The sequence below is a fragment of the Oncorhynchus masou genome, chromosome 13, assembly GCF_036934945.1.
Source record: "Oncorhynchus masou masou isolate Uvic2021 chromosome 13, UVic_Omas_1.1, whole genome shotgun sequence".
NCBI classification, from domain to species: Eukaryota; Metazoa; Chordata; class Actinopteri; order Salmoniformes; family Salmonidae; genus Oncorhynchus; species Oncorhynchus masou.
Window position 1 is genome coordinate 45941294 of NC_088224.1, and position 27313 is coordinate 45968606.

Below are 27313 nucleotides of genomic sequence, written 5' to 3' on the forward strand. Positions count from 1 at the left end.
TCTCAATCTCTTCATGGTGATGTGTCCTCAATAGGTACACAAGGTAGAAACATGAAGAATCCTCCTTTGCATGTGTATTGTTCTACACTCTGGCTAATATGCTAATGAGCTCCTGCCTCCTAACAAGACCGGACCAAATCTGTATCAATCATAGACGCCTAGGTTGGGACAGCAAAGTAGAGCACAGCATTATCAGAGTTAGAGCCCTGCATGTGAATTGTAAGCCCCTACCCATGACCGAGGCATTCAGGCCCTACCCTACTCAGGCCCGATTGCTTCTGCCAAATTTAAAGCCAGGCCCTATGGAAAACACGAAACAGAAATAACTTCCTCTGTCAATCCATTAGCTACTCCTCTTTGTCTGTGACACGATCCCTGCTCATGGCAGCTTTGAGTCTGTGAGTAACCACAGCAATGGCTTGCTTGGGCTGCCCTACTCATGAGGAGACATAAGAGCAGTTAGCTGTTTGCCCAATTTTCATCACTCTGCTAAAACTCAAGGAGCATTCATATTTTTTGTGAAATAATTTCTCCTGTTTTATATTTGAAATCAGTCAATTGAAATAAGTAAATTAGGCCCTAATCTATGGATTTCACATGACTGGGCAGGGGTGCAGCCATGGGTGGGCCTGGTAGGGCATAGATCCTTTCACATGACTAGGTCAGAATTAGTTTTTCCCCACAAAAGGGCTTTATAAGAGACAGAAATACTCCATAGCACCACCCACCCCTTCTGACGATCCCGCAGGTGAAGAAGCCGGATGTGGAGGTCCTGGGCTGGCGTGGTTACATGTGGTTTGTGGTTGTGAGGCAAGTTGGACGTTCTCTAAGTTCCAACTTCTCTAAAACAACATTGAAGGCTGCTTATGGTAGAGACATGAACATTCAATTCTCTGGCAATGGCTATGGTGGACATTCCTGCAGTCAGCATTTCAATTTCACACTCCCTTAAAACTTGAGACATCTGTGGCATTGTGTTGTCTAACAAAACTGCAAGTTTTAGAGTGGTCTTTATTGTTCCCAGCACAAGATGTACCTGTGTAATGATCGTGCTGTTTAATCAGCTTTTTGATATGCCACATCTGTCAGGTGGATGGATTATTTTGACAAAGGATAAAATGCTCACTAACAAGGATGCAAACAAATGTGTGCAAAAAATTTGAGAGAAATAATGTTTTTGTTCATATGGAAAATGTATTTTATTTCAGCTTATGAACCATGGGACCAGCACTTACCATGTTGCATTCATATTTTTGTTCAGTGTATAATGTCAGGGCCCTTCGGGCTCTGGTCGGGTAGCAGAGTTCTAAGTAGAGTAGAGTTCAGTACAGTGGAGTACAATACAATACATTATACTGTACTCTACACTGGTGTGCTCGACCCTACTGAACTCTACTGCACTGTATTGTGCTGAGCTAATACTCTACTGTTTTCTAAGACCCCTTTTCTGTCTGTTTAACCAGAAATCAAAGCCTTTGCTTATTCCACGGTTTCAAAATGTACACCAACTTTGATGTGCTCCTATGTGTTAGTGCTCATGGGGCCTTTTACATGGAAATGCCCTTGTCACAATCCAACCCATTGTAACCATATTGTTTGGGAACATTGCCACTACCAGTATACAATAAATCCCAAGCACTTTTGTGCTGTTGCTATAAAGAGCTCCCTTCGTTGCCTCCCTCTCACGCACATATTTTTCTGTCACATACCCACACCGGCACACATGCGTATGTAAACACACGCATACACACATTTACTCAAAATGTCATATGTTATTATCAATGCATAAAATGCCGAATTTTGTTAGGGTATCGTTCGATCAAAGAAAGGTGTGGCCTGTTATAAAAGGAATAAGCTACTAGCAAACATTGTGACAACCAACCCCATACTGCGTGACAACCAACTCCACGATGGGACTGGTTGACACAAGTGGACAGAGTTTGTTTGATGGCTTTTAACTAATAATTTATGCCATTAAGCAGACGCTTCTATCCAACTTACAGTCATCCGTGCATACATTTTACATATGGGTGGTCCCTGGAATTGAGCCCACTATCTTGATGTTACAGAGGACCACTGGCTTATAACTCCATGTTGGAATAAGATATGAGGATACAAAGTGTTCCAATTTCAACCCAAGACCTTGGTCTTTCTTCTAATATTGAAAATAGTCTTGTAAGATATACTGGTACTGAGAAATACACACAAGTAAAATGTGTGGCCACCAACCACGGACTCCCCTACAGCACTGTGAGAGGAGCGCAGAAAAACAGACATAAACAATATAGGGTCACATTTGGGTCCCCGCCAGTCCTACAGGGATCAAGACACAGTGCCAGCACTGAGAGTAGAGTTATCAACACAGGTATGAATTTAAAACCTGAGAAAGTATAAGTTATCCTCCTACACAATTCACATTTCACAGTAAAGCTCAAAACCTTGGAAAAGATAGGATGATGGCGAAGTCAGAGAGGTAGGGGGAGGAAAAAGAGATAGGAAGAAAGTGGGCAGAACTGGGCTGAAAACAGATGTGAGGGAGCGGGTCAGGCAGAGAGAAAGATAGAGAGAAAGCTAAGGTAAGAGACAAGGGCAGGAAAGCTGAGCTGGAAAACATGGTAGATAACCCTGGCAGAGGCATGATGGGCGAGAGGAGCGTGTGACAGGACATTTTGACAGGAACAGACTACACCCAGACCGCGCTCCGATGGCAGGGTGTCAGGATGTGCCCTGATTGGAGAGAGAGCCTGAGCCGAGCCGCTTGCCTGTGTTGTTGACAGTGACCAGGGTGTCTTCCTTCCCCTCAGCCCCCTGTGACCCTGACACATACTATCTCTCTCTTGTTTTTAGTCAGTAGCCTAGGCAATGGCTTAGGGGGATGTCCTGTGTAACACTTTGACGAGCTACGTTATATTTGTGTTCATTTGATGTTGATATATACAGTGCATTCGGGAAAGTATTCAAACCCCTTAACTTTTTCCACATTTTGTTACATTACAATCGTATTCTAAAATTGATGACGATGTTTTTTTCCCTCATGAATCTACTCACAATACCCCATAATGACAGAACAAAAACAGGTTTTTACACATTTTTGCTAATTTGTTAAAAATAAAAAACTTAAATAACACATTTACATAAGTATTCAGAACCTTTACTCAGGACCTTGTTGAAGCAAAAAGATAAAAAAAGGCTTTTAGACATTTTTTCAAATGTATTAAAAATAAAAAACTGAAATAATTGATTTAAATAAGTATTCAGACCCTTTGCTATGAGACTTGAAAGTGAGTTCAGGTGCATTCTGTTCCCATTGATCATCCGTGAGATGTTTCTACAACTTGATTGGAGTCCACCTGTGGTAAATTCAATTGATTGGACATGATTTGGAAAGGCACACACCTGTCCATATAAGGTCCCACTATTGACAGTGCATGTTAGAGCAAAAACCAAGCCATGAGGTCGAAAGAATTGCCCTTAGAGCTCTGAGACAGGATTGTGGTGAGGCACAGATCTGGGAAAGGGTACCAAAAATTGTCTGCAGCATTGAAGGTCTCCAAGAACACAGTGGCCTCCATCATTCTTAAATGGAAGAAGTTTGGAACCACCAAGATTCTTCCAAGACACTTCCCTTCTCCCCTGAGCAATCGGGGGAGAAGGGCCTTGGTCACTCTGACAGAGCTCTAGAGTTCCTCTGGTGAGATGGGAGAACCTTCCAGAGGGACAACCATTCTGTAGCACTAAACCGATCCGGTCTTTATGGTAGAGTGGCCAGACGGAAGCCACTCCTCAGTACAAGGCACAGCCCTCTTGGAGTTTGCCAAAATGCACCTAAAAGACTCTCAGACCATGAGAAACAAGATTCTCTGGTCTGATGAAACCAAGATTGAACTATTTGGCCTGAATACCAAGTGTCACATCTGCATTTACATTTACATTTACATTTAAGTCATTTAGCAGACGCTCTTATCCAGAGCGACTTACAAATTGGAGGAATTCTGGCACCATCCCTACAGTGAAGAATGGTGGTGGCAGCATCATGCTGTGGGGATTTTTTTCAGCGGCATGTACTGGGAGACTAGTCAGGATCGAGGGAAAGATGAACAGAAAAAAGTACAAAGAAGAGATCCTTGATGAAAACCTGCTCCATAGCACCCAAAGACCTCAGACTGGGGCGAAAGTTAAACTTCCAACAGGACAACGACCCTAATTACACAGCCAAGACAACGCAGGAGAAGTCTCTGAGTGTCCTTGAGTGGCCCAGCGAAAGCCTGGACTTGAACCCGATAGAACATCTCTGAACGTCCTTGAGGGGCCCAGCCAGAGCCCAGATTTGAACATGATCGAACATCTCTGGAGAGACCTGAAAATAGCTGTGCAGCGATGCTCCCCATCCAACCTGACAACGCTTAATAGGATCTGCAGAGAGGAATGGGAAAAACTCCACAAATATACTGTAGATGTGCCAAGCTTGTAGTGTCATACCCAATAAGACTTGAGGCTACCATAGTTGCTTCAACAAAGTAGTTTTACTTATTTTATTTTACCTTTATTTAACTAGGCAAGTCAGTTAAGAACAAATTCTTATTTTCAATGACAGCCTAGGAACAGTGGGTCAACTGCCTTTTCAGGGGCAGAACAACATGTTTGTCAGCTTGGGGGTTAGAACTTGCAACCTTCTGGTTACTAGTCCAATGCTCTGACCACTAGGCTACTCTGCCAACCCGACTCAGTAAAGTGTCTGAATACTTACTATGTAAATGTGATTTATTTATTTTTTACAATTGCAAACATTTCTAAAAACCTGTTTTTGCTTTGCCAGAATTATTTTTTTTACATTTTAGAATAAGTCTGTAACGTAACAAAATTGGAAAAAGTCAAGGGGTCTGAAAACTTTCCGAATGAACTGTATGCGCACACACCAATGCATAATAAAGAACTAGAATGAGATTATTAAGTCAGCCATAGGTCAGCCTATTGTGTTCCCACGGTTCCGGTTCCAATAAGCCACTGGCTGCACACACTAGTAATGAGATGCTAGCTAGCTTTCCACAACCACAGTGCCGCCCAGGAGGTTACAGATGCTACTCATGGTAGTGTCCCAAATGACCCTATATGGGCTCATAAGGCTCTGGTCAAAAGTAGTGCATTAAAAAAGGGAATAGGGTACCATTTGGGACCCACTCACGACTACCATAACTTTAGATAACCTCCCCCTAGGCTCTGGAAACTCCTGACTCCTGTATCCTACCTACTCCGTTATTGGGTTAACGTCTGCTGGCCACGACCCATGCTATGTGTCCTGCTGATTGGTTGGTTGACTCTGTCCAAAAACTCAGGGCTAGATGTGCTGGCTCTGCCAAAGCCACTCTATTGTCCTCCAAATTGTGGGCCACTCACTGTGTCTCTGACATCAGTCCTATGTTGTTCATGCAGCTCTTAGTCAGTTCAACTAGACTCCTGATATAAAATGCTTTGCTTGTCCTGACCATTGAGATTGGCTCATAGTATCAGGAAATGATTGTGTCATATATGGCTACATGTCGAACAGCACTTGATGTTTACGGCCTAAAAACACAATTGAATACTATTTTTCTAATTCAGTGTCTTGACTGCCCTTACATTCAGTACAGGTGATAAAGATTTTACACTTGTTCCTCATTGCTCTGCACACTTATGTCAAAGCAGTGGACGAGCGAGTCAGGAGTCAACAGAGGAGCAATTCTCCTCAACAGGCTCCCATTATGTTGAGGCTCTCTGAAGGGTCAGCCGTCTGCTGGGCCTAATTTATGACAATCACTTTGAAAACACAGGGGAGTGGCTGTGGCACCACCACACTTTGGTGTCACAGCTGCTTTTACGGTCACGGCCATAAAGCGCTTCTGGGAAGAGCGAGAGGGAGGAGAACAATGGATGGAAATACAGAGGAGAGGACTACTATGGGATAGCAGAGGGGGGGGGGGGGGGGTATGAAGGAGAAACGAGGGGGAGATATGGGCAGAGGTCCACAAAACTTTATATAGAAAGACAAGAGTAGGATCACACCTGTAATTTTAGGCCTCCTTGCCAAAAAGGCCAAGCCGATTGGGAATAACGACATACACAGCTCTGTCTCCATTGTAATCCTTTCCTGTCATGAGCCAAGACTTTGGCCTGGGAAAAACTGTCATGAACATCAATTTATTAACTCAATATAGATATGAGTGACCACTATTACAGCTATCAACTGATTTTTTTTTGCACTGTAATGTAATGGAAATCAGATCATTTTAAGAAGGGATGGAAAAATGTTGAACATTTGGAAAATGATAGTCAGAGAAAGAGAAGAGAAACCATTGGAAGGATGCTGATCTCATTTTCAAAAATATATTTTATTTCACATGGAAATGTCACATTTATCAAATGGGTTCTTTATATAATATTCTATATATAATTACACATAATACACTTTACTACCACATGTACAAAATAAGGTAACACGTTTTCTAAGAACAAAAAGGATTGACTCAATGTTTGACTCAGTCATATACCGTTGTGTCTGACGTTCAAACCACCCTGTGAAGTCTAGTTGAGCTTGGCAGCCAAGATTGGTGCCGTGTCTTGTGATTTCAATGGGTGTAGTCCTATAATCTCACCGGAGTAGAATTTCCCAAGATCTTTGCTTTATTGTAAAATGCTGAACTGCATTAAAAGTACAACCAAATTGTAAATTATGTCCAATCAAAATCAGAACTGAATAAAAGGTCTTCCTTTTTTACTTGGTTGACTTTTTAGTGATTGAAGTTAGATGCAACAAACAGTGTTACATAGTGAAACACTGGCGAGTGTTGTGCTTAGGATAGATCAGTCTGAGATATAGTTTAAAACAGTTCGAGTGCATTATCCGACAAAACAGAGAAGGTACGCCTTCCGCTGCTACACACAACATACGTTTGCTATTTGCAGATTTAACATTTTGTTTGACCTCTCTCCCTCGCACACTTTCTCACTGAAACACTCATTCTCCCACTCGCGTGGACACTCCTTTCTCAGAGAGAGCTCACCATTAGTAAACATAGCATTTGATAAACTTACAATATTAGGTTCATCTTTCAGCAGCAAACTTTTATTCATGTTTTTTCACAAAATGTACACACTGATCCTTTCCATACAGACCCCCTTTAGGAGTCTGCATTGTCAGTCAGACTGGACAACTGAATAGTGTGTTGTTGTGCTGTATGGTTAGTGCTGTGGAAGCACATGGTCGAGTCTGCACAGGAACATTGATAGTTAGCCAACACATTCCCTGCTTTTGTCGATGCTACATAGAGAAATAATCACTTGGACATTTAGTGCCACTCAATACCAATACAATTAACAGTACACAATAGTCAAGGTTGGAATAGAATAGTTAGATCCAGGAGAGAGGATCACTGTATTCTTTGGCTCAAAAGGTTAGAGAAGATGATGCACTAAATGCTGTTTTTTCTAATACAAATTCATATTAAATACAAACAGTTGTCCATTATAGGAAAGTCCGTTAGCTTTGTCTTCAGTGATTGCTCTTCATCCATTCCAGTTTATGTTCCTCTTCATTTTTTCTTCCTCACTTTACCAAAACTAATGATGTTTTTTTGGAGGAGTGTAAAAAAAGAAGAAAAAAAAGTACTAACGTTAAAGAGAACAAAATCTGTCCAGGAAATACTGACATCTTAAAAAAGAAAGGAGATAGTATAACGCCTCCTCACAAAACCCCAACCAAAGTCTCACTCAGCACACTTAGTGAATGTGTGTCCATCTGTATTTACAACATTAAAAGTGTCCCTCTCCCAGTGACCAGCACTTGGGCTTTGAGAACTGTCTTGCGTCTGTGGTTCCCCACAGACCAACTTCATTGTAGTCCCTCCAAGTCTATAGGATCTGTAGTTCTTTCAGTCTCACTGTAACGACAGTAATAATAAGACTGGCACCATCAATGAGATAATAGAGAAGGATGCTGTCGAAACCGCTGAATTTGTCCGCACGCTTTTCTGGACATCTGGAAGGATTACCACTGGGTCATCTATATGGAGAGAATATAGAATATACATTAGTGCATGTTAACCCGGATTCCCAAACACAGGTTAGTCCTAGTCCTGGATTGAAAAGCATGATCAATGAAGAATCGCCGCTGAAATGTATTTTTAAGTATCATCCCTCCCAAACTTTCAGTCCTATGGTCAAGTACAACTGGTCCATGGTTTGGTCATTAACATACCCGCAGGCAGTCTGTTGGAGACGTTGTGTGCTCCACCCCCAGCTCCAGCTCTTCCAGTTGAAACCCTGGCCTCTTGAGATCCTGGATGAGAAAAATAACAATCAATCCCTCTGCCTTACTGCAGCCGGGAGCTAAAAATCATCATCAAACAAAGGCTACATTCCAAATGGCACTTTATTCCCTATATAGTGCACTACTTTCGACCAGGGCCTGGTTCAAAGTAGTTCACTATGAGACGAAGAAAAAAAGCCTATACAGTGCACTTCTCCACCCAACCACTTGGGCAGCGAAACGTACCATCAGCAGCTATGACGTCTACCCTGAGCCTGAGGCACTCCTGTCCGTGGTGGTGCAGAGGTTTGGCTGGAGAGGGGAAGGAACAAAGACAAGTGTTAATTACAGACAAACTAATGCACTTATCCTCCCATGTGGCCTTAATCCACCTCCACACACAGACAGACAGACAGACATGAATATACACGCATGGACACACACACGGCCTGCAGCCATCTGTGAGCAGGTGGAGTGTGTCCCGTCGCTCATCTAATTACAGCACACTCAGGGTCATGGCGTCGCCTCTCTCTGGGTGACTGGCCACCGGCTATCTGCTAGCTAGCATGTGAGCACTAATGCACAACATAGCACGCCAACATTCACTGAATGCTAACATAAGCCTTCAAGATGACGGCTTGTTTGCCTGGATGCTTTGCCACGGGTCAGAAGGTCAAACTTTACTGTATACACTTCTATATCATCTGCAGTGCTTTTTCCATCACATTTTTCCTGATTTAAAGTGACATTTCACCCCACTCTCATTTTAACATTAGACTACTTTTGGGGTCTGAAAACATCTAACAAATGTTGACTTTGTCCCTTTAAGTTCTCTTACCAAATTCTCTAGAAAGAATTTATTCACATGGATAAAAAAAATGGTGGACTACCTGCTAGCTAGACACTTACAGATATAGTAGTAGCTCTCTCCCTGGCGGAACTCCTTGCCCAGGGTGAAGGGGGTGAAACGCTGGAACTTCTCTGAGAACTTCTCAGCGGCGTGGGGGGCGAAGGGGTGGCCGCACTCCCAGCGCATCTGGTCGTAGGACTGAGGCTTGCAAGCGTCGTAGTCCTCCCGCTCCACCATGTAGAGCACGTAGCGCTCAGCATCCTGCGATGCCACCTCGCCCAGCGGGTAGTGAGGGCACACGATGTCCAGGTAGTCGTTCAGCCGCACCTCCACCGCATAGTCGTCCCATAGGAACCTGAGAACAACGGGGGACGGAGGGGGTTAGTCGAGTCACAAGCGGCGTCGGGATTGATAAGTACGGCGATGGCTTAAAATACAACTACCAAATTCGTGATTATGTATCGACCGGTGACGTGTGCCCCGGATCCAACAGGGGAAATCATGGAGGAGATGGAGAGGCATGAGCAGCAGGCAGGGATAAAACACTAAGTGGGGAAGTGAGCTGGGTGGATGTGTGCATAAATATGGATGATTGTGGACAGCAGCAGCAGAAGCGCTGTGCTGTGCTGGGAGCTAATCCTGAGTGCACATTGATCCCGGCTCCCCCCGGGAACCCAGCCATGTTTACAGAAAATTATTAGCATTCAGTCAGGACACCGGGCCGGGAGATGAGTATTGACACTAAACTGCAGCCAGAGCTACACACCAGGCCGTCACAGACAAGGGGTGCAGAATGCCTAATCACAAACACACCGTCGCCCGAAAGAGTGAGAGGCAGGAATAGGAGGAGCCCAGGTCTCTCCTGAACATTTCCCCTTTTCATTAAGGACAGACAGACACACAGTTCTGGTCACTGTCTGTTTCTGTCTCCTGCCACACTCCCCCTCGGGAAGCAGTCAGACAGTCTGCATGCCTCTCCTCCCTCCACTCCTAGCTTTTTACAACAGCAGTCATAGGGTGGATTTACATTTGTAAAATATGTCGAGTGAGATCCATCTTTCTTCAACATCGGATTTGCACATTTTCTGCCCTACTAGCCTTGGATGTGATTCATGCTTCATGTGTGAGTGCAGCTATAAGCATAATGTAAATGCCATAGTATATAGACAAACAAAATAAGGGTAGCAATTCAAACTATACAGGAGCATCTAATCTAAACCATATTGCACAGTGTTGCGAACTTGATTGATTCACAAATGTATGGATATTTTAAAAGCCTTTAATTTTCCAGTTGGCTAACAGAGAAAAAATATTAAGGTAATTATTTAGGGGGGGGGGGTGTGTGGTGTGGGAAAACGCTCGTCTTTACACTGTTCCACTCGGAGGGGAGTATGTGGTGTAGATGTGTACCACACTACCTCCGGTGGTAGTGTGGGACACATCTCTTAAAGAGAGTCTCTTGTTTGTGTCATGTAAGGAGGTCCCTCCTCCTTTCTCTACCTTACTTTCTTCACGTCATTCTTCATCACAGAGATATGCATTAATTCCCATGCATCACCACACCAACCTGGAGGAAGCAGTATCTAGTGATACACCACCACCCCCCCTCACCACCAAGTGTTCAATTACTCATGATGTGCCTATCCATTACCATCTCCTCCTGCCTGAAACGGCCCGCATCACCAGGGTTCCCAGAGTAACGGAGAAGTGGAGTAAACTCACCCGGATTCAAATATTTTCACAACTGAATGCGTGTCTTAGATAGAATGTTATTGCTTTCGCAATGAATACATGTGCAACTCTGCACTTGGGGTACTTTCACAAAGCCAGCTAGTGTGTGGCGTGTTATATCCACCCCATTTTACACCACACAGCTCTGGTTGCTCCATAGCCCTGGGTTGGGTATTTGCACATCTGCCAATGAAAACTCACCCGGGAGCCAAAATGGCTCCAATGTGATTTGTTTTTTTGTTGAGAACTCCAGCTTCACCCCATGAAAGCAATGTATGCAACAAGTGACATTTGGGATGTGTTCCGGGGGGGTTCTGGTGTGACAATGTCCATATGTGTGAGTAACGATCGAAGTGCATGAGCACAGAGAGGCCCCGTCGCTCATTGGCTGGTGTTGTTGCTTGTTGCCGGTGGACCCCCTGGTTAAAGGACAGACGCTGTGGCTACACTCCAAGCCCCTAGTGCCCCCCCCCCCCCAGCACAACCCTCTCTGCCTCCCCGCTTCACTGCTTTCTCTCAATGCAGATGACCAGATTAACGGCACTGTGACAAGAGTAGTGTTAGGCCGGTCAAAAGAGCAACTGTTTCTCTCCGTATTCTAATGAAGCATGCAAACTACCATTTAGCTGCATAATAGTAGCATATTAAGCAAACACAGTGCCAGTAATTATTATTCCCACTGGCTGTGCTCTAGGACAGTTTAGTTCTTATCTGTCTGGCTGCCACGCACTGTTTACAAGTTCTACTGTAGAGTGGTCACTCACAATTCCAGCTAAATCAATAATACTATTGAGCAAACATGTTTGTATGCTGTGCTTGACCTAGTATCCTCCTCAAACACACGACTGAGCACGCACACACTGCCCCCCCCCCCCCATCCCATGTGTTCATCAAAAGTGGTCGCAACTAAAACACAAAAAGGGGTATTAAAGTCACCCTGGGGTTGAGTAATTATGCTTCCCCTCCCCCCACCCTGCCCCCCTCAGGCTGGGAGCGAGGGAGCCATGTGAATAAGAGGGTCAGGGGCCTCTAGCTGCGAATGGCTTTGATCTGTGTTAAACTTTGTGTGTGCGTGTGAGTGTCGCAGTTGCTTCATCAATGCCACCGTTTCATACAGTGGTACTATTCACACCCTCAGATGGAATATATCACAAACCAAAATGAACAGGGGGATGAATGCACACCCCTGAGGGGCCCTTTTATTAATTGTAAATAGTTTAATTATCCCGGGGGCTTTTGTCTTCTACACCTTGGCATTAAAGGGTCCTCAGCATCCGGACTGATTAAAGGCACTTCAAATAATGCCTGACTGAAAAGTTAACAATGTAAAACATTGTCACCATTACTCTGAAAGGAAGAGAGTGAAGCTGTTTAGTTTGCCAGTGTCCATATTGAAAATGGTGCCTAAATTGTCTCTCACTATGGTTACAGAGCTGATTAATACTCTGTTGTTCCTGGGATGCTCAGCTTTAATGACATCAATGTTTAGCGCCTGAGCAGAAATGACTACAGGGATTGGGTGACATTCTCTGCTTATGGATGACTTGTGTAACTATGACAGATATGCAACTATGTTTGTGTGTGTATTGAGTCTGCTGAGGAATCTGTGTGTGTGTGTGTGTGTGATAAGGGTGGATAACGAATGACATCGATAGCAGACAGCCAGCCATGGATGTCGTTGTTCTGCGTCGGTGTCTGTCTGTTGTGTCTAGTGAAAATTAGACTCCAGACTGTTCGAGCCTCTTCCTCTCCTCCAGAGTGAATTATTGATGTATTCAGGGGCAGGAGCCTAATCTCTCTACTTTAATCTCTCCGGCCAGTGTTTTGCTTTCTTCTTCACCTCCACCCCCCCCCCCTTTCATCTCTGCACTCTACCGACCTGTGGAATGTGGAACCTCTGAGGGGAGGAGGGCTCACTCAGGATCAAAGGTTGGGCAATCGCAGTCAGCACCAGAGGGTCTTGTACACACACAGTCAGCAAGTGATGTGCTGCTCCCATGCATTTAAAAGCCCAGAGATGGATGTTGTGTGGAGAATCACCTGCTTTGAGGTTCAGTTTTAGTCTATTTAAAAGCACATGATGTTCCACCAGCTGACAAGCTCACAACACCTGACCACTGTGGCACCCCTGAACAATCACCATCAGAACCTGACTACTCACCCTGATATAGAGTGAGACCCATGTTAGTCTAGAGCCATCGGATGAGTGGATCGGAATGCCGGAGGCCGCCTAAATCGGCTCGCCCAAGCCCGGATTATTGGGTGGAGCAGCGGCTGAGCTCGGGTCCATTCAGCGACACCAGACTCTGCCTAATACAAGGGCTTAGAGCAGACACCGAGGCCCAGAGAGGGGGACGGGAGTTGGGGAAAGAGGGGAAAAGGGCGGGGTGGGGCCTTGAGTCCATTGTTCCAAAACAGAGAGGGGGTATTACTGTGTGTGTGCGCGCGCACACAAGACCATGGAGGGAAAATGAGTTGTTAAAAAAAGAGAGATGAAAGACATGGGTGAAAGGAGAGGCATTTCTTTCTGAATGTATCCTCTGGAAAACAGTTAAGAGATTGAGAGCCACTCTGAAATAAAAGTCCGGCTGTGGTGTAGTGCTGGTTCATGGTTTTTTTCTACACAGCTAAATTTCTTTCATTTCATCTCTCCATCCATCTCTGTCAGGTCTCCCCACCCTCTCCCTGTCTGTCTTTCATCACTCAATAAGCCTAATAGGTCCCTATTTCATTGCAACCCCTCCCCTGCTCCTAGTACTCGCCGAACCAATCAGAGCCGGCCTTGTTGGAATGCCAAACATGTGAGTTTGTGTCCCACCATTTATAGAGAGGCTAGCACAGTTAATAGAAACAAGAATGGCCCAACTCTTGGCCCCTCCCTCTTAACACAATATTCAGAGGTGCAGGTTCATTCTTGGGTTGTGTTGACTTCTGTCATCAATCTCGCCTTTCTCTCTGTCACTTTACCTTTGTCCATTGTTCATTCTGACAGCGTCCCTGGCCAAAGATTCCCTCCTCCTTCCCTCCAAAAAAGTAACCCCAGAGTCCACCAACAACATAATCGCCTTATCTTGGACAACCACGGGAGTTAGATGAATAGGTGTGCTCTTTCCAACTGTCTAACAGTCCTCAGAGTCATTTGTACTTCTGTAAGAGCCTGACCAAAAAGGTCACCACTGAAATTACATTTATCAAGAGGCAAATATCTGTACTAGGAAAATCGATTTCCGCAAGATAAACCTCGTTTGTTTTTGTTTTATTATCTTTATTTCCCCAATCCTCGCTCAGTTGACCCTCGTAGCGTAATGAATTCCTCTGAGAGTGTAATAGTCTGTGAGCATTGACCATCGTTTGTCTGCCAGTGGCATTGAGACTGTACAAGTACGTTTGGCTGAGATGTTCTATTCAATGCAGAGGTCAACATTACACATCTTTACCTCCAGGGGGCACTAGTAACTGGAGCAGCGTGTGAGTGAGAGAATGGCCCATACTGTAGACGAGTGACAATATGCGTGCAATCGCTGTGGGAACAAGTTAACAACCAAAGTCCAGCCAATTCAACATTTCAACAGGATAAACACATAATGACCCTTATTTACACATTACACAAATAATTCCCCATTTTCAGAGACAATAATCGACCCCATGGAGTTCCATACACACATTCACCTACACACTTCATTACAAAGGCATGGATACACGCAAAGACAATGATTATGTAGGTGGACAAGTCTGAACACACACACAGTTCCATGTTATTCATATTACTACATATGTTTATCAGGAAAGTATTTTTTACTCTGTATTTGGGGTTGAAAGGTTATAAAACATTGAGAAGGAGGTGGAGAAGACACCTTATCAAACAACCGATCACTATCAAATCACTATTCATCAAATTACTCTATGGCAGGAGACAAATTGTGTTGATTTCTGAAATGACCCAGTGAAAATGTAATCAACTCCTCAGTGTGTAGCATAAGTAATTAGTACAGGGTTCGGTGGTTGCCTGTGTGTGAGAAAGGTATTGTTTATTGTGTAGGCAGGATATGCCATTTCCCGGGAAAAGACTAGGCCAGGAAGCTCACACTCGTAGAGAAACATGCACATACTACCCCCGTGAAAACCTTTGGCCTGATTCACCATCTTCCTGTATTCAATACAATTTAGAACCTTCTGTCTCCCACCCAGACAGACAGAAAACAATGAAGATTATTGAAAAAAATAAAATTATAAATCGGCTGACCTGTCATTATGGTCGTCGAGGTAAAGTCTGCTGAACTGATGATTACCAACTATAATACTGTCTACAAACCCTAACGAACCATTGAGTCTATCGCAGCAGATTACCAGTAGTCTGTAATCTCAGTGTGTTTTCCTCCGATTCCAATTTACTAGACAGAGATTAGGGATAAGATTATGGGACTTGGTGGAGATGGATAAACAGAGAACGAGTGGGGATGGAAGAGACATTCCCAGAAATGACTAGAAAGGAGGTGGAAAAAGATGGGATTCGAGAGAAAAGAGAAACTGCCCTTTTTCGCAGAAAATAGATACAATTTAGATTGTCTAAGCAATGTAGAAATCCCTCATCTTGCACACCACCTACTGTCACCTGAAGATGTGGCTAGCCAACCCTTTTTCTCTCTCCAGACACACAGTTTTTCTCAATTTCACTCCTTTCAGAGTGGCAGAGCAGAGTTCTCAGACTGGTTCAACCACTTCCATTGCCCCATGAAATAAAACACAGAAAAGGCATACAGAGTGAGACAACAACTGAAAGATGGGGCGAATTTGCTTGAGTTGATTGAAAAACCTATGGCAGTTAGTGGAGGGGAAAGCTTGAAAGAGAGGTAAAGCTGAGAGAAAGAGGGCAAAGTGCCTAGTGGCAAATGGCTATGGGTGACAAAAACAATTTAAAAAAAATTGTACACACCTTTTAGCCTTCTTTCCTCCTTCCCCCTTTTAGAGAAGGAGAGTAGGAGGTGAGGAAATAAATGGACTGAAAAGAGGCAGCATGTAAGGTTGAGATAAAAGGTGGAGAGAGAGCAGAGGGGGACCCAGAGACAGGAGGAAGAATGAATCTCCTGAGGCAGTTCCAAAGCCATGTGAAGAGGGGAGGCCTGAGTGGCGGCCAGCATTCAGAGACCACCGCAGTGACAGAATGACTGACAGACTGATAGAGGCAATGGCACTTCATCACCATGTGCACTCTGAACCCCAATCAGTCACACCAGTTACTATTCTGTTGTGAGGCACTCTGTGAAGAGAATTCCCCCAATTTGTATGGGAAGCACTACAAAAACAGCTCAATTGTCTGCACAATGCTTGCAAAAATCACTCATATGGGTGAAACTTACCATAACAATCATTAATTCAATGCAAATACACCATTAAAAAAAACACTTCTTTGGATGAAATGCAGTATAGAGTGATAAGTCATGTGTGTGAAATTATCCCAGAGCTCATTTGAGTAAAAACAAAAAAGCAAAACATTAACGAAGATTAAACCTCCCAAAAAGATTAAATGTGCATCGAGAAAAAGCGATTACGTTGGAAATATGTGATGAGAAAAAGCCATTAAGTTGGAATAGAGGTAAATAAAGTGGAAAATATGCTAAACAAAGAGACTGTTCACTCTAGCATGAGGGAGTGAGGAAAGAGTTAACATTGAACACGTTGAACTTTCTGCCACTGAATCAGCTTGAACGGGAATGAGGAAGGAGGCGGTGGAGAAAGGGAGAGACAGGTACAGGGAGAAGGAAGAGGGAGGTTTACTCGTGCTCTGTCAGGGGGAAAAAAAGTGCTTTACTGAGAGAAGGAGCAAGCTGAATGAGTAGGCTACAGTATAGCTTAACGTTGGGGTTAGTAAGTCCATAGAACACCAGAGACAATGTTAACATCAATCATAGAAATGCAGTGCAGCAGTGTGTAAGCATGGAGGACTGGGTTAATGTGTGTGTGTGTGAGCCAGTGAGTCAGTCCGTGATTTTGGAGCTGGTGCTTTAACACACTGCTTCCCGCATGGGACACACCCTTCACACAGACACGTACACACACATACGGACATACAGAGAGCAAAGCATACTGATAGAGCAACCAATGTTCTGGGAACCCATGTGAATGATTAAGCCCTTCTTAACCTCAGATCAAGCTTGCAGGTTGACACGTATAGTCACACACACACACACACACACACACACACACACACACACACACACACACACACACACACACACACACACACAACAACCCAACCCACTGTCAGATCTTGGACTGAACCACAGTGGTAGCTCGCTCACTAGCAGCCGCGACCTTGCAGTCAACATGCCCCAAGGCACACTCATGATACACACTCCAATGCTTAGTAGAAAATCTGTAACGGACACACACACATACAGTTTATTCCATATAGGGACGCAGACACCTAACTGACTGAGATGATCAATTAGATGAAACTATAGTGTTCTAATCAAGACTACTGATTGATTGGCCACACAAACTGGGGGAGAGAGGGAGGCCGTCAACGCAAAGAGGACTGATAGAGGCAAACAAATCAACAACAGAAGAGCACGAAGCAGCAGTTGGGAGGGGGGAAACAGATTGAGAGAAAACCAAGAAAAGAAGAGAATTAATGAAAAAAACATCTCTTTCCCGAACTCTCCTTTACTTCTGCGAATGTGAGATTAAGTGCTGCCAGAGGGAGAGATTTAGTGTAGATATCCAGTAAAAAATAGCAAGTGTGGGGATTAAGCGTTTATTTGCAGAAATGACGACCATTGTTGTCCCTGCATTGACGTAACACTCTTACATCTAGGACTGGTAACTTCATTCTCTGAGATTATGGCATGGATGTGTTTATGAGAACAATGACTGCAGTGGCATTGCCTTATGGGAGATCTCCATGGATCATAGCAAGAGGAGAAACTAAGTTTAGTACTGTAAGAATGTGAATATATTTGCGTGTGTGTGTCTACAAGATGTGTTTGCATACAAGTGAGAGTGTATGCCTTTGTGATTGATTGGGCGTTTGCTTTGTTTGTATGTGTGATTGAATGAGTTTGTGCCAGTGTGTGTTTGTATCTAAGTGTGTGTTTCAATCTCAGCCTCCAAAATGTTCCCAACTTTTCACCCCAACCACCACAACTCGAATTGACCTCCATCTATTCAAAGTAGTCTCCAAACGCCAACAATTTGGGCTTTAATCTCTCCTTCCCAAGCTATCCATCTCACTCCCATAATATGACTTACTGGGCAGGCTTCAAGTTACCTCCTCTGTCTCATTACACCAGTATTCCTCATCTTGCCACCTAAAATATGAAACTTCATATGTCTGTCTCCCTGTACTGTCCCGCCAGCCCATCATAGATCCAGTGATTTAGTGGACAGACAGAAACCGGCCTAATGAAAATGGAGACATCAACGCCACCAGAGGGAATGGATTTTGCAACCGATATTTCGGACTCACTCACACCTTTAAACCAACACGGACATATTCCACTGCACTCCTCGATAATTTACTACCACGGTCAAGTCTCTGGGTGACTGTTATAACGCCTTTGGCAACGATAGGCATATCCATTTAAAAAGTGATATCTGTTGATAATGAAGGAATGTGAAATTACATTTATGTTTGTTTGTGTCTTTCAAATGGAAATATTATTACAAATATTATATTTAATAACTAATAGTCGCTAGTCTTGGTGTAAAGGTAGTGCTAATAATAACGCACCCCCCAATCCATAACCATCTGTCCTTGAAAGGGGTGTAATTTAGATGGTAGCCTATCAATACATCAGATTAATGGCATAACTATGTGTAACTACCAACTCCTTCCAAGCGGGTAGACAGACAGATTGTAAAAAAGTTTCCAGCAGGCAGTAGTGAAGCCAGTGACCAAGAAGATACTGTAACTGCCATGCATTGTAATAACAACAGCAGCCAGCTGCATATATGCATCTCTATCAGATTCAGTAGAATCAGTATGTAAACCAGTTGAGGAAGTAGGCTACAACGCATTTAAATACCCCAGAACAATCACATTAATGCAGTTCACTAACAGGTTTAGGCTATTGCAGTCATCGATATGCACAGACATAAACAGTTAGGCTACTGTAGCATTGTTGCGCGTAGACTAGCTAGCCGTCAATAATTTCAGCAAATCATGAAAGAAACAATCACAGCTGCCGATAGATGTTACTACCTTGTTGCACAGATGCCAATAGATTGCATCTTATTACTTTGTTGCACTTGCGAATCGGATTTGCTAAACTGTTACAAATGAACAGTAATAAAAAAGAAATGACAAAAAAAACCTAAGAGATCAAACAGTTTAACTTACTTGGTGTTTGTTCTATTCCAATATACACTGTGCCTTTCTGCAGATGCAAACCAAGCGCAGAGACTCCCTACGAAGCACAGGCTCCAGACCAAATCCATTGTGGAGTGCAGAGGAAAGCCGGTGAGTCTCGCAGACCAATGAAACTTTGGGAAATGTCTATGCGTCCGTGAACGAGTAGGTTGTTTACTCAGGAAATGGATTTACACAGGCAATAGCTTTAAAAGAGAAAAAAAAATACGACGCACTCAGCAAAAAATTACACAGAGTTGTTTGAATTAAGCTCAGCCCGCAGTGAATGAACAACAACTTGCGTGATTTCTAGTTTTGTGGAACCCCTACTATCGTTAATCACGCCCCATAAGGATTGCGAACCAATGGGAGGACAAAGCGCCTGGTTTTTCCACCTCTTGTTTGTTAGACGCGAGATGCACGCCCTCTGTGGTACAGGTCGAAGAGGGGAATTTCAAATAAGTGTTAGTGCCTATTCTATTGATGATTTATTTTTCCAGACTTAATCGCAGCAAGGACTACGTCAATATCGATGACATGATTTTCGCAGAATCAAACGACCAATCTGAGGGAAGTAAATTGTATAATAGCTTTCCAACACAACCACCCTACGGTGGTCAGTTAACACAGGGTTCCCAAACTTTAGGCTATATGCGTAGCAAATGGCACCCTATTTCCTACAAAGTGCACTGGCCAAAAGTAGTACACTACCTAGGGAGTAGGGTGCCATTGGGATGCAAATTACATTCTATTCTTGATTCTCATTCCTCAATTTCAGTGATTGGTTTTGTGTAGGTCTGGTGACATTGCCAACATGACATAGGCCTATAGACATAACATTTAACTGGGGAACATTTACTGTTGCAGTATTTGACATGCTATCCGATTAGCGTATATTACTTACAGTGACAGGTTACATTTAAGCGAGACGTTAAATCCAAACACTCCGATTAGCGCATATTACTTACAATGACAGGTTACATGTATACGAGACATTAATAAACCAATTCGGCACATTTGGGCAGTCTTGATACAAATTTTTGAACAGAAATGCAATGGTTTATAGCATCAGTCTAAAAGTTTGTACATACACTGCTGCCATCTAGTAGCCAAAATCTAAATTGCAGCTGGGCTGGAATAATACATGATGGCCTTTCTCTTGCATTTCAAAGATGACAGTACAAAAAAAATACAAAAGAATGGTTGTTTTCTTTCTTTGTATTATCTTTTACCAGATCTATTGTGTTAAATTATTCTACATTCCTTTCAGATTTCCACAAACTTCAAAGTGTTTTCTTTCAAATGGTACCAAGAATATGCATATCCTTGCTTCAGGACATGAGTTACAGGCAGTTAGATTTGGGTATGTAATTTTAGGCAAAAATTTAAACAAAGGGTCCATTCCTGAAGAGGTTTTAAAACTTCAGGATTGGTGGAACCCCTGTGGGACGGTTAAGCTAACATAGGATTTACACTCGTGTTCTCCGTCTGTTTGTTGCCAGTTCGTCGTGTTCGTTCAAGCTAACCAGCGGTTTCCTGTCAGCTGCTATAGTTTTGCAGCCTCTTTTTCCTCGTCCTCCTGGTTTTTGACCTCTGCTTGTCCTGACCCTGTACCCACCCGTCTGACCTCTCTGCCCGTCCCTGAATCTGCCTTCCATCATGTACCGTTGCTCCACCTCTGGATTACTCAACTCTGTCCCTGACCGCCGTCCTGTACCTTTGCCTTACCTTGGATCTTCGACCCCTGCCTGCCTTGACCTGTCTTTGCCTGCCCCTGTTGCTACAATAAACATTGTTACCTCGACAGTTTGCACCTGGGTCTTACCTTGATTCTTGACATACAAGTAGGGATCCGAAGTAGGTGCAGATACTTGTATACCTAAAACGAAGTAAACGCAGTGAAGATCTGTTCCAAATGTATCTACTGAGGTGTAAACCTCTGAGCTCTGACGTACTAATGAGGCCATCAGGCACATATACTTAGGCAACATACATTATTTTGGATACTGTATAGGAAAAGAGCTCTGTGTGGTTAGTTTATGTCCTATTTCGAGGTTGGGGTCCTTACATTTCACTTCCACTCAGATAGCAATAAGATAACCTTGGGGAAGACCCTACTGTATGTAGTATGCCTACATTGCAAACTTAAACACTTGACCTACCTCATTTAGCAAAGTGAAATAGAAATAGTCTTATAGGTAGGTAACATTACCCTTTAATCCTCACAGTTTCTTTCTAATTTCAACCAATGGGAATTGTGAGGTATCACACAAGGCCCCACTGCACAAATGTACATGGATACTGGTATATCTGCTCAATTCTAGATAGGTTATTTTCTAGGCCTAATACAGATAAAACCTTATTTTAGCATTTACGAATAACACTCTCATTCCATTAGATGCATTTTTAAGAATCGCTTTTTGCATTTGTTCTTTGTCTCACTCTGAGGAAGATGAGTGGGAGAAAGCCTACTGTCAATGTAATTGAGTTTTGCATCGCAAGTGAGGGAAATTGCACTGGCAAAGCTTTTAACGTACCGTAAGAACTCATGTCAAAACATCATCCATACCATACACACGAGAGGACTTTTTCATAACTTATACTCCTTCTGACACTGAGGTGTGAATTGAACAGAGAGATGAATGGGATAAAGGTTGCCAAAGTCTTTCTAAAGCTCTCTTTGTCAAACCTACAGAATCTTTTCCACAAGAGAAATCCACACACCACAACTTCAGAAACACACTTGGAGTACAATGTGAATACAGTACCAGTCAAAAAATTGGACACACCTACAAGTTTTTATTTTATTTTTTATACATTGTAGAATAATACTGAAGACATCAAAACTATGAAATAACACATATGAAATCATGTAGTAACCCAAAAAGTTTTAAACAAATCAAAATATATTTTACATTCTTCCAAGTAGCCACCTGTCACGGCCGTTGTATGGAGGAGACCAAGGCGCAGCGTTGTAAGCGTACATTCTTCTTTAATTAAAGAAAGAACACCGAACAAAACGTGAAGCAAATGTGAGTAGTGCAGACAGGCAACTAAACATAGAATAAGAACCCACAAATACCCTATGGAAATGGCTACCTAAATATGGTCCCCAATTAGAGACAACGATAAACAGCTGCCTCTGATTGGAAACCAATTCAGGCCACCATAGACCTACATATACCTAGACTTACAAAACCCCTTAGATATACAAAAACGAACATACCCACCCTAGTCACACTCTGACCAGACCAAAATAATAAAGAAAACAAAGATAACTAAGGTCAGCGCGTGACACCCCCGTTTGCCTTGAAGACAGCTTTGCACACTCTTGACATTCTCTCAACCATCTTCACCTGGAATGCTTTTCCAACAGTCTTGAAGGAGTTGACAAATATGCTGAGCACTTGTTGGTTGCTTTTCCTTCACTCTGCGGTCCAACTTATCCCAAACCATCTCAATTGGTTTGAGGTCGGGTGGTTGTGGAGGCCAGGGCATCTAATGCAGTATTCCATCACTCTCCTTCTTGGTCAAATAGCCCTTACACAGCCTGGAGGTGCGTTGGGTCAGTGTCCTATTTAAAAGAAATAATAGTCCTACTTAAGCGCGAACCAGATGGGATGACGTTTCGTTACAGAATGCTGTGGTAGCCATGCTGGTTAAGTGTCCCTTGAATTCAAAATAAATCACAGACAGTGTCACCAGCAAAGCACCCCTACATCATCATACCTCCCCCTCCATGCTACACGGGAGGAACCACACATGCGCAGATCATCCATTCACCTATTATGCGTCTCACAAAGACACAGCGGTTGGAACCAAAAATCTCAAATTTTGACTCATCAGAACAAAGGACAGATTTCCACCGGTCTAATGTCCATTGCTCGTGTTTCTTGGCCCAAGCAAGTCTCTCATTGGTGTCCTTTAGTAGTGGTTTATTTGTAGTAATTCGACCATGAAGGGCTGATTCATGCAGTCTCCTCTGAACAGTTGATGTTTATTTGGGCTGCAATTTCTGAGGCTGGTAACTTGATGGTTTTTGCTACTGTACTTGAAGAAACTTTCAAAGTTCTTGAAATTTTCCACATTGACCGACCTTCTTGTCTTAAAGCAATGATGGACGGTAATTTCTCTTTGCTTATTTGAGCTGTTTCTTGCCATAATATGGAACGGTATTTTACCAAATAGGGCTATCTCCTGTATACCACCACCACATTGTCACAACACAACCGATTGGCTCAAACGCATTAAGAAGGAAAGAAATTCCATAAATAAACTTTTAACAAGGCACACATGTTAATTGAAATGCATTCCAGGCAGTAACAGATTTAGGCTAAGGCGACATGGGCACCCGCCCAGGGCGGCACGGGGCACCCGGGAGTTTTTTGGGGGAATGGTGACATTTGCGTGATCGGATTTCTATCGCTCATTTGCACGTCACGTCAATGATATCATGTCACCATGTGGGACTGTGGGTCAATTAAACTTGTCGGAGTGGGCGCCATGATTCTAGTTTGTGAGCTAGGCAGGCTACTGCCTGGGACGGTCTCCCACTCAGAAGTACGAGATGTGGAAGGGTATTGACTCTTGGTTGACAGTGTTGTGGGACGGGTAATGTATTGACTCTTGGTTGACAGTGTTGTGGGACGGGTGATGTATTGACTCTTGGTTGACAGGGTTGGGGGACGGGTAATGTATTGACTCTTGGTTGACAGTGTTGGGGGACGGGTAATGTATTGACTCTTGGTTGACAGTGTTGGGGGACGGGTAATGTATTGACTCTTGGTTGACAGTGTTGGGGGACGGGTAATGTATTGACTCTTGAGTGCCGAATCAAAACAAATGTGTTTAAATTTGCCTTTGTTACTTCTTTTTATATAGTTTTAAATGTTATGATTATTTATTTGTGTTGTTGCTGTGTAAATTACATGTTAACACAATGTTTATACTAGACTAATTACAATGTTGCTTCACACATAAGAGCAATTGAATATAAAGTGTTACCCAAAACAATAACAATTCCATTTACCCTACACCATTTATGCTGCTATGTCATTTCAGACATAGGCCTATCTTAATTCATTTGTCATTCTTGTGCTATACCTGTCAGAAACACAACAAACATTTACACTTATAGATAAATACGCTGTGTCCCAAATGGCACCTTATTCTTTATATAGTGTACTACTTTTGAACAGATCCCTATGGGTGCCATTTAGGATGCATGATTTATCTTGGCCTTTGTATGACTTATCAACAGTGACCCAGACAGAACGTTTTCTGCTCCTTGGAATCGGTGGTGATGTGGATGACTCCTGGAATTGGTGGTGGTGTGGATGACTCCTGGCTCACCTTGATGATGATGACATCCCCAGTCTGGTGCCTGATGGGTCCGGATTAGCAGCAGCTCACAGGGTCATTAGCTCTATATTTACCAGATCCGCAGGCTGAACTTAATCTGTCAGTCACCTGCAGTGGACTCACAGGTAGCTAAATGCAGAGTTCTTTCTCCTTGGGAGTTTGCGGATCATTCCGGGGATGTTGTATGTCTGTCTGCCTCCCTGTACTGTGAATCCCAGTGGGCGAACAGGTAGCTAAATGCAAATAGCTTAAAACAAAGGAAGGACTGCATGACGGGTTGTTTTGTATAATAACGCTAGTTCTGGAGTTCTACTGCCAGCATGGCGCATTGGTCTGAATGCAATGAATGAAGGTGAGGTATACCTTGGGTTTTTGTGTCTCCTTCCAGGGATGTTGCTTGCTGCCTCCCTCCCTCCCAGTACTGTGAATACCAATGGTTTTAGCCTGAGCTGTTATGGCGCTGCCATTGTACAACGGCATTAACATAATGGAAATGAGTGAATGTGTGAACGGCACACGGCCCAGTGTGTCCAATGGATATCCTATTATGGGCCTCCATGGGATGCTGCTGCTCGAATAGAAACACAACGACTAGATTCTATTTCTATGACTGCCCTGCTGTTACTCTAATGGGTAATTAGAGTAACAGTAGAACAATGCTTCCTATTGCTTGTCCTGGATGAATCTGTACATTGAGTTCCTTTTCTGGAACAAAAAAGTGTTTGGAATTTAGCATCTACAAAAAAAAGTGTTTGGAATTTAGCATCTACAAGTCATCTTATTTTGGTTTTTAATATAGATCTGTAAAGATACGACACCCATCCACTTCCTTGCTAATGCTGCACCTTCACAAACAGAATGGGGTTACAGAGGAACAATCATAGCCAATATACTATATAGCCTACCTATGGGAACAAGTTTGTTCCTGCTATTTTTGTCCTTATTCTAGCATCAATGCTAAATTGCTCTCAACTCCCCTAAGGCAGCGGAAAGCAAACAGTGGTAAATGATTAGTGGTAGCTAGTCATGCAATAAAGCCTTAGTGAATAATAGTGAATAATCACTGAGTGAACGCCTATAAGCTATAGCAACAGTTAAGTTGTTAATGCCCTGGTTAATTATAAGAGGGTGAAATGAATGGCTCGTTATAGTGAGCGGAAGTAAATGATCAGTGGGCTGCCAGAGGAGTGTTGTGCTCAGGTAAACCTATTAAGACGACACATCTCAGTCAGAGGTCTCACGGTGAGCTCAGCACTCTGTGTGCTCTCAGGCTTAAGAGCACATAAAGAAACAGACCCGGGCAGAGGAACAAAGGACAACGGAGGAGAGGAGGAGGAGGAGGAGGAGGAGAGGAGCGAGGATTGAGGCAAAATGCAAAGGTAGCGTTAGGTAACCAGAGTTTTCTCTGAGCAATGCAGGGGATTGAGAGGGAAAAAAAGTGAGTAAGGAAGAGCGAGGCTCAAGAGACGGAGCAGGTTGAGAAGAGTTAAGAAAAGATGTAAAGAGATGTAAACAAAAAAGATGCAAAAGGAGTGAGGAAGAGAGATGGAGCGAGGGAGGGATACCAAGAGACCAAAAGGGAGGGAGTGAGCGAGAGATTGTGACATAAATAGACCGTAAACAGATTACGGAATGGAAAGGACTGGTGAAAAGAAGGAGACACACAAACACAAGTAAACAAAGCAAGAAAGGAAGGAGGAATAAAGAGAAAATAAACTGCCAGAGCACACTGGCAGTAGTCCTCAATAGCTACTTCAATATGTATGAGAGAGTTTTCCCTGCTAGTAGACACTATACGACAACGAGAGAGAGGGAAGAAAGAGAGGGAAATAGAGAAAGAGGAGGATAGGGAATTCAGGTTTTCATGAAAAGGGACTCTTACTCCATTCCAGTCACAAGACGTTTCTACATGTCCAAGAGATAAGCAGGAACAAGAGACCTGAGATAAGCAGGAACAAGAGACCACCCAGAAGCCTGGTTAACAATCCCCTTGTTTTTCTCTGACACAACAAAACAGCAAGCTCTGAGTGAAGGAGCCCAACTCAAACAACCAGCCCACCAAATTACAACACTACGCCGTCGCCAAACAAAACAATTACGTCATTATGATAGCACAACGTAAACGTCCTCGCCGCATTACACATGCACAAAAGTAGATAGTCAACGAAACCGCCACAAGGCCTGAAAATAGAAAATGTCACCGAATGTGCAGATTCAGAACACCTTTCTACAGAAGAAGATGGTGGAGAAAGTGAGCTATACTGTAAATGCAGTACTTTCTGAGCTTTCGAAAGTCACAGCTCGTGAGTTTGAATCGTGCACCTGCATGGGCTCTGAGAGAAGCCAGCCGTAGTCAGACCTGCAGAAGATAGACTGCGCTTCTCATGCTGTCAGCCCCTAGGATGCTGCTGAAACAGCCCTACTGCGTGTCCCAAATGGAACCCTATTTAGTGCACTGTTGTTGACCTGGGCAATAGGGTTCTGGCCAAAAGTAGTGCACTACATAGTGAATAGAGTGTCATTTGAGATGCGTAGCAACCTTGCATTCTCTCATTACCTCAGAAAAATGTAGAAACACAAGCCACAGCAGCTCTTCTCCCAATAGAACAGCAATCTGTCCAGTGCGCCCAGACCTCTGTGACATTGTCATCCTCCCACAATACTATGGGGGAGAAGAGACTTGAGACTGACACTTCCAGAGAACAGCGCGATCTGTCAGTGACTGACTTCGGTCAGTTACATT

The 27313-nt window shown here is 43.4% G+C and overlaps 1 protein-coding gene across 1 annotated transcript; it reads right to left on the bottom strand.

Annotated features, from left to right (window-relative positions):
- Positions 1-6346: 6346 nt before the first annotated feature.
- efna1a (ephrin-A1a) lies at positions 6347-19481 on the bottom strand. The gene is made up of 5 exons (XM_064984028.1): positions 19201-19481; positions 9191-9486; positions 8528-8593; positions 8231-8311; positions 6347-8035 (listed from the first exon to the last, which is right to left on the bottom strand). Exons 1-5 carry the CDS (start codon positions 19296-19298, stop codon positions 7911-7913), a joined length of 666 nt encoding a protein of 221 aa, XP_064840100.1. The 5' UTR covers positions 19299-19481; the 3' UTR covers positions 6347-7910.
- Positions 19482-27313: the final 7832 nt, after the last annotated feature.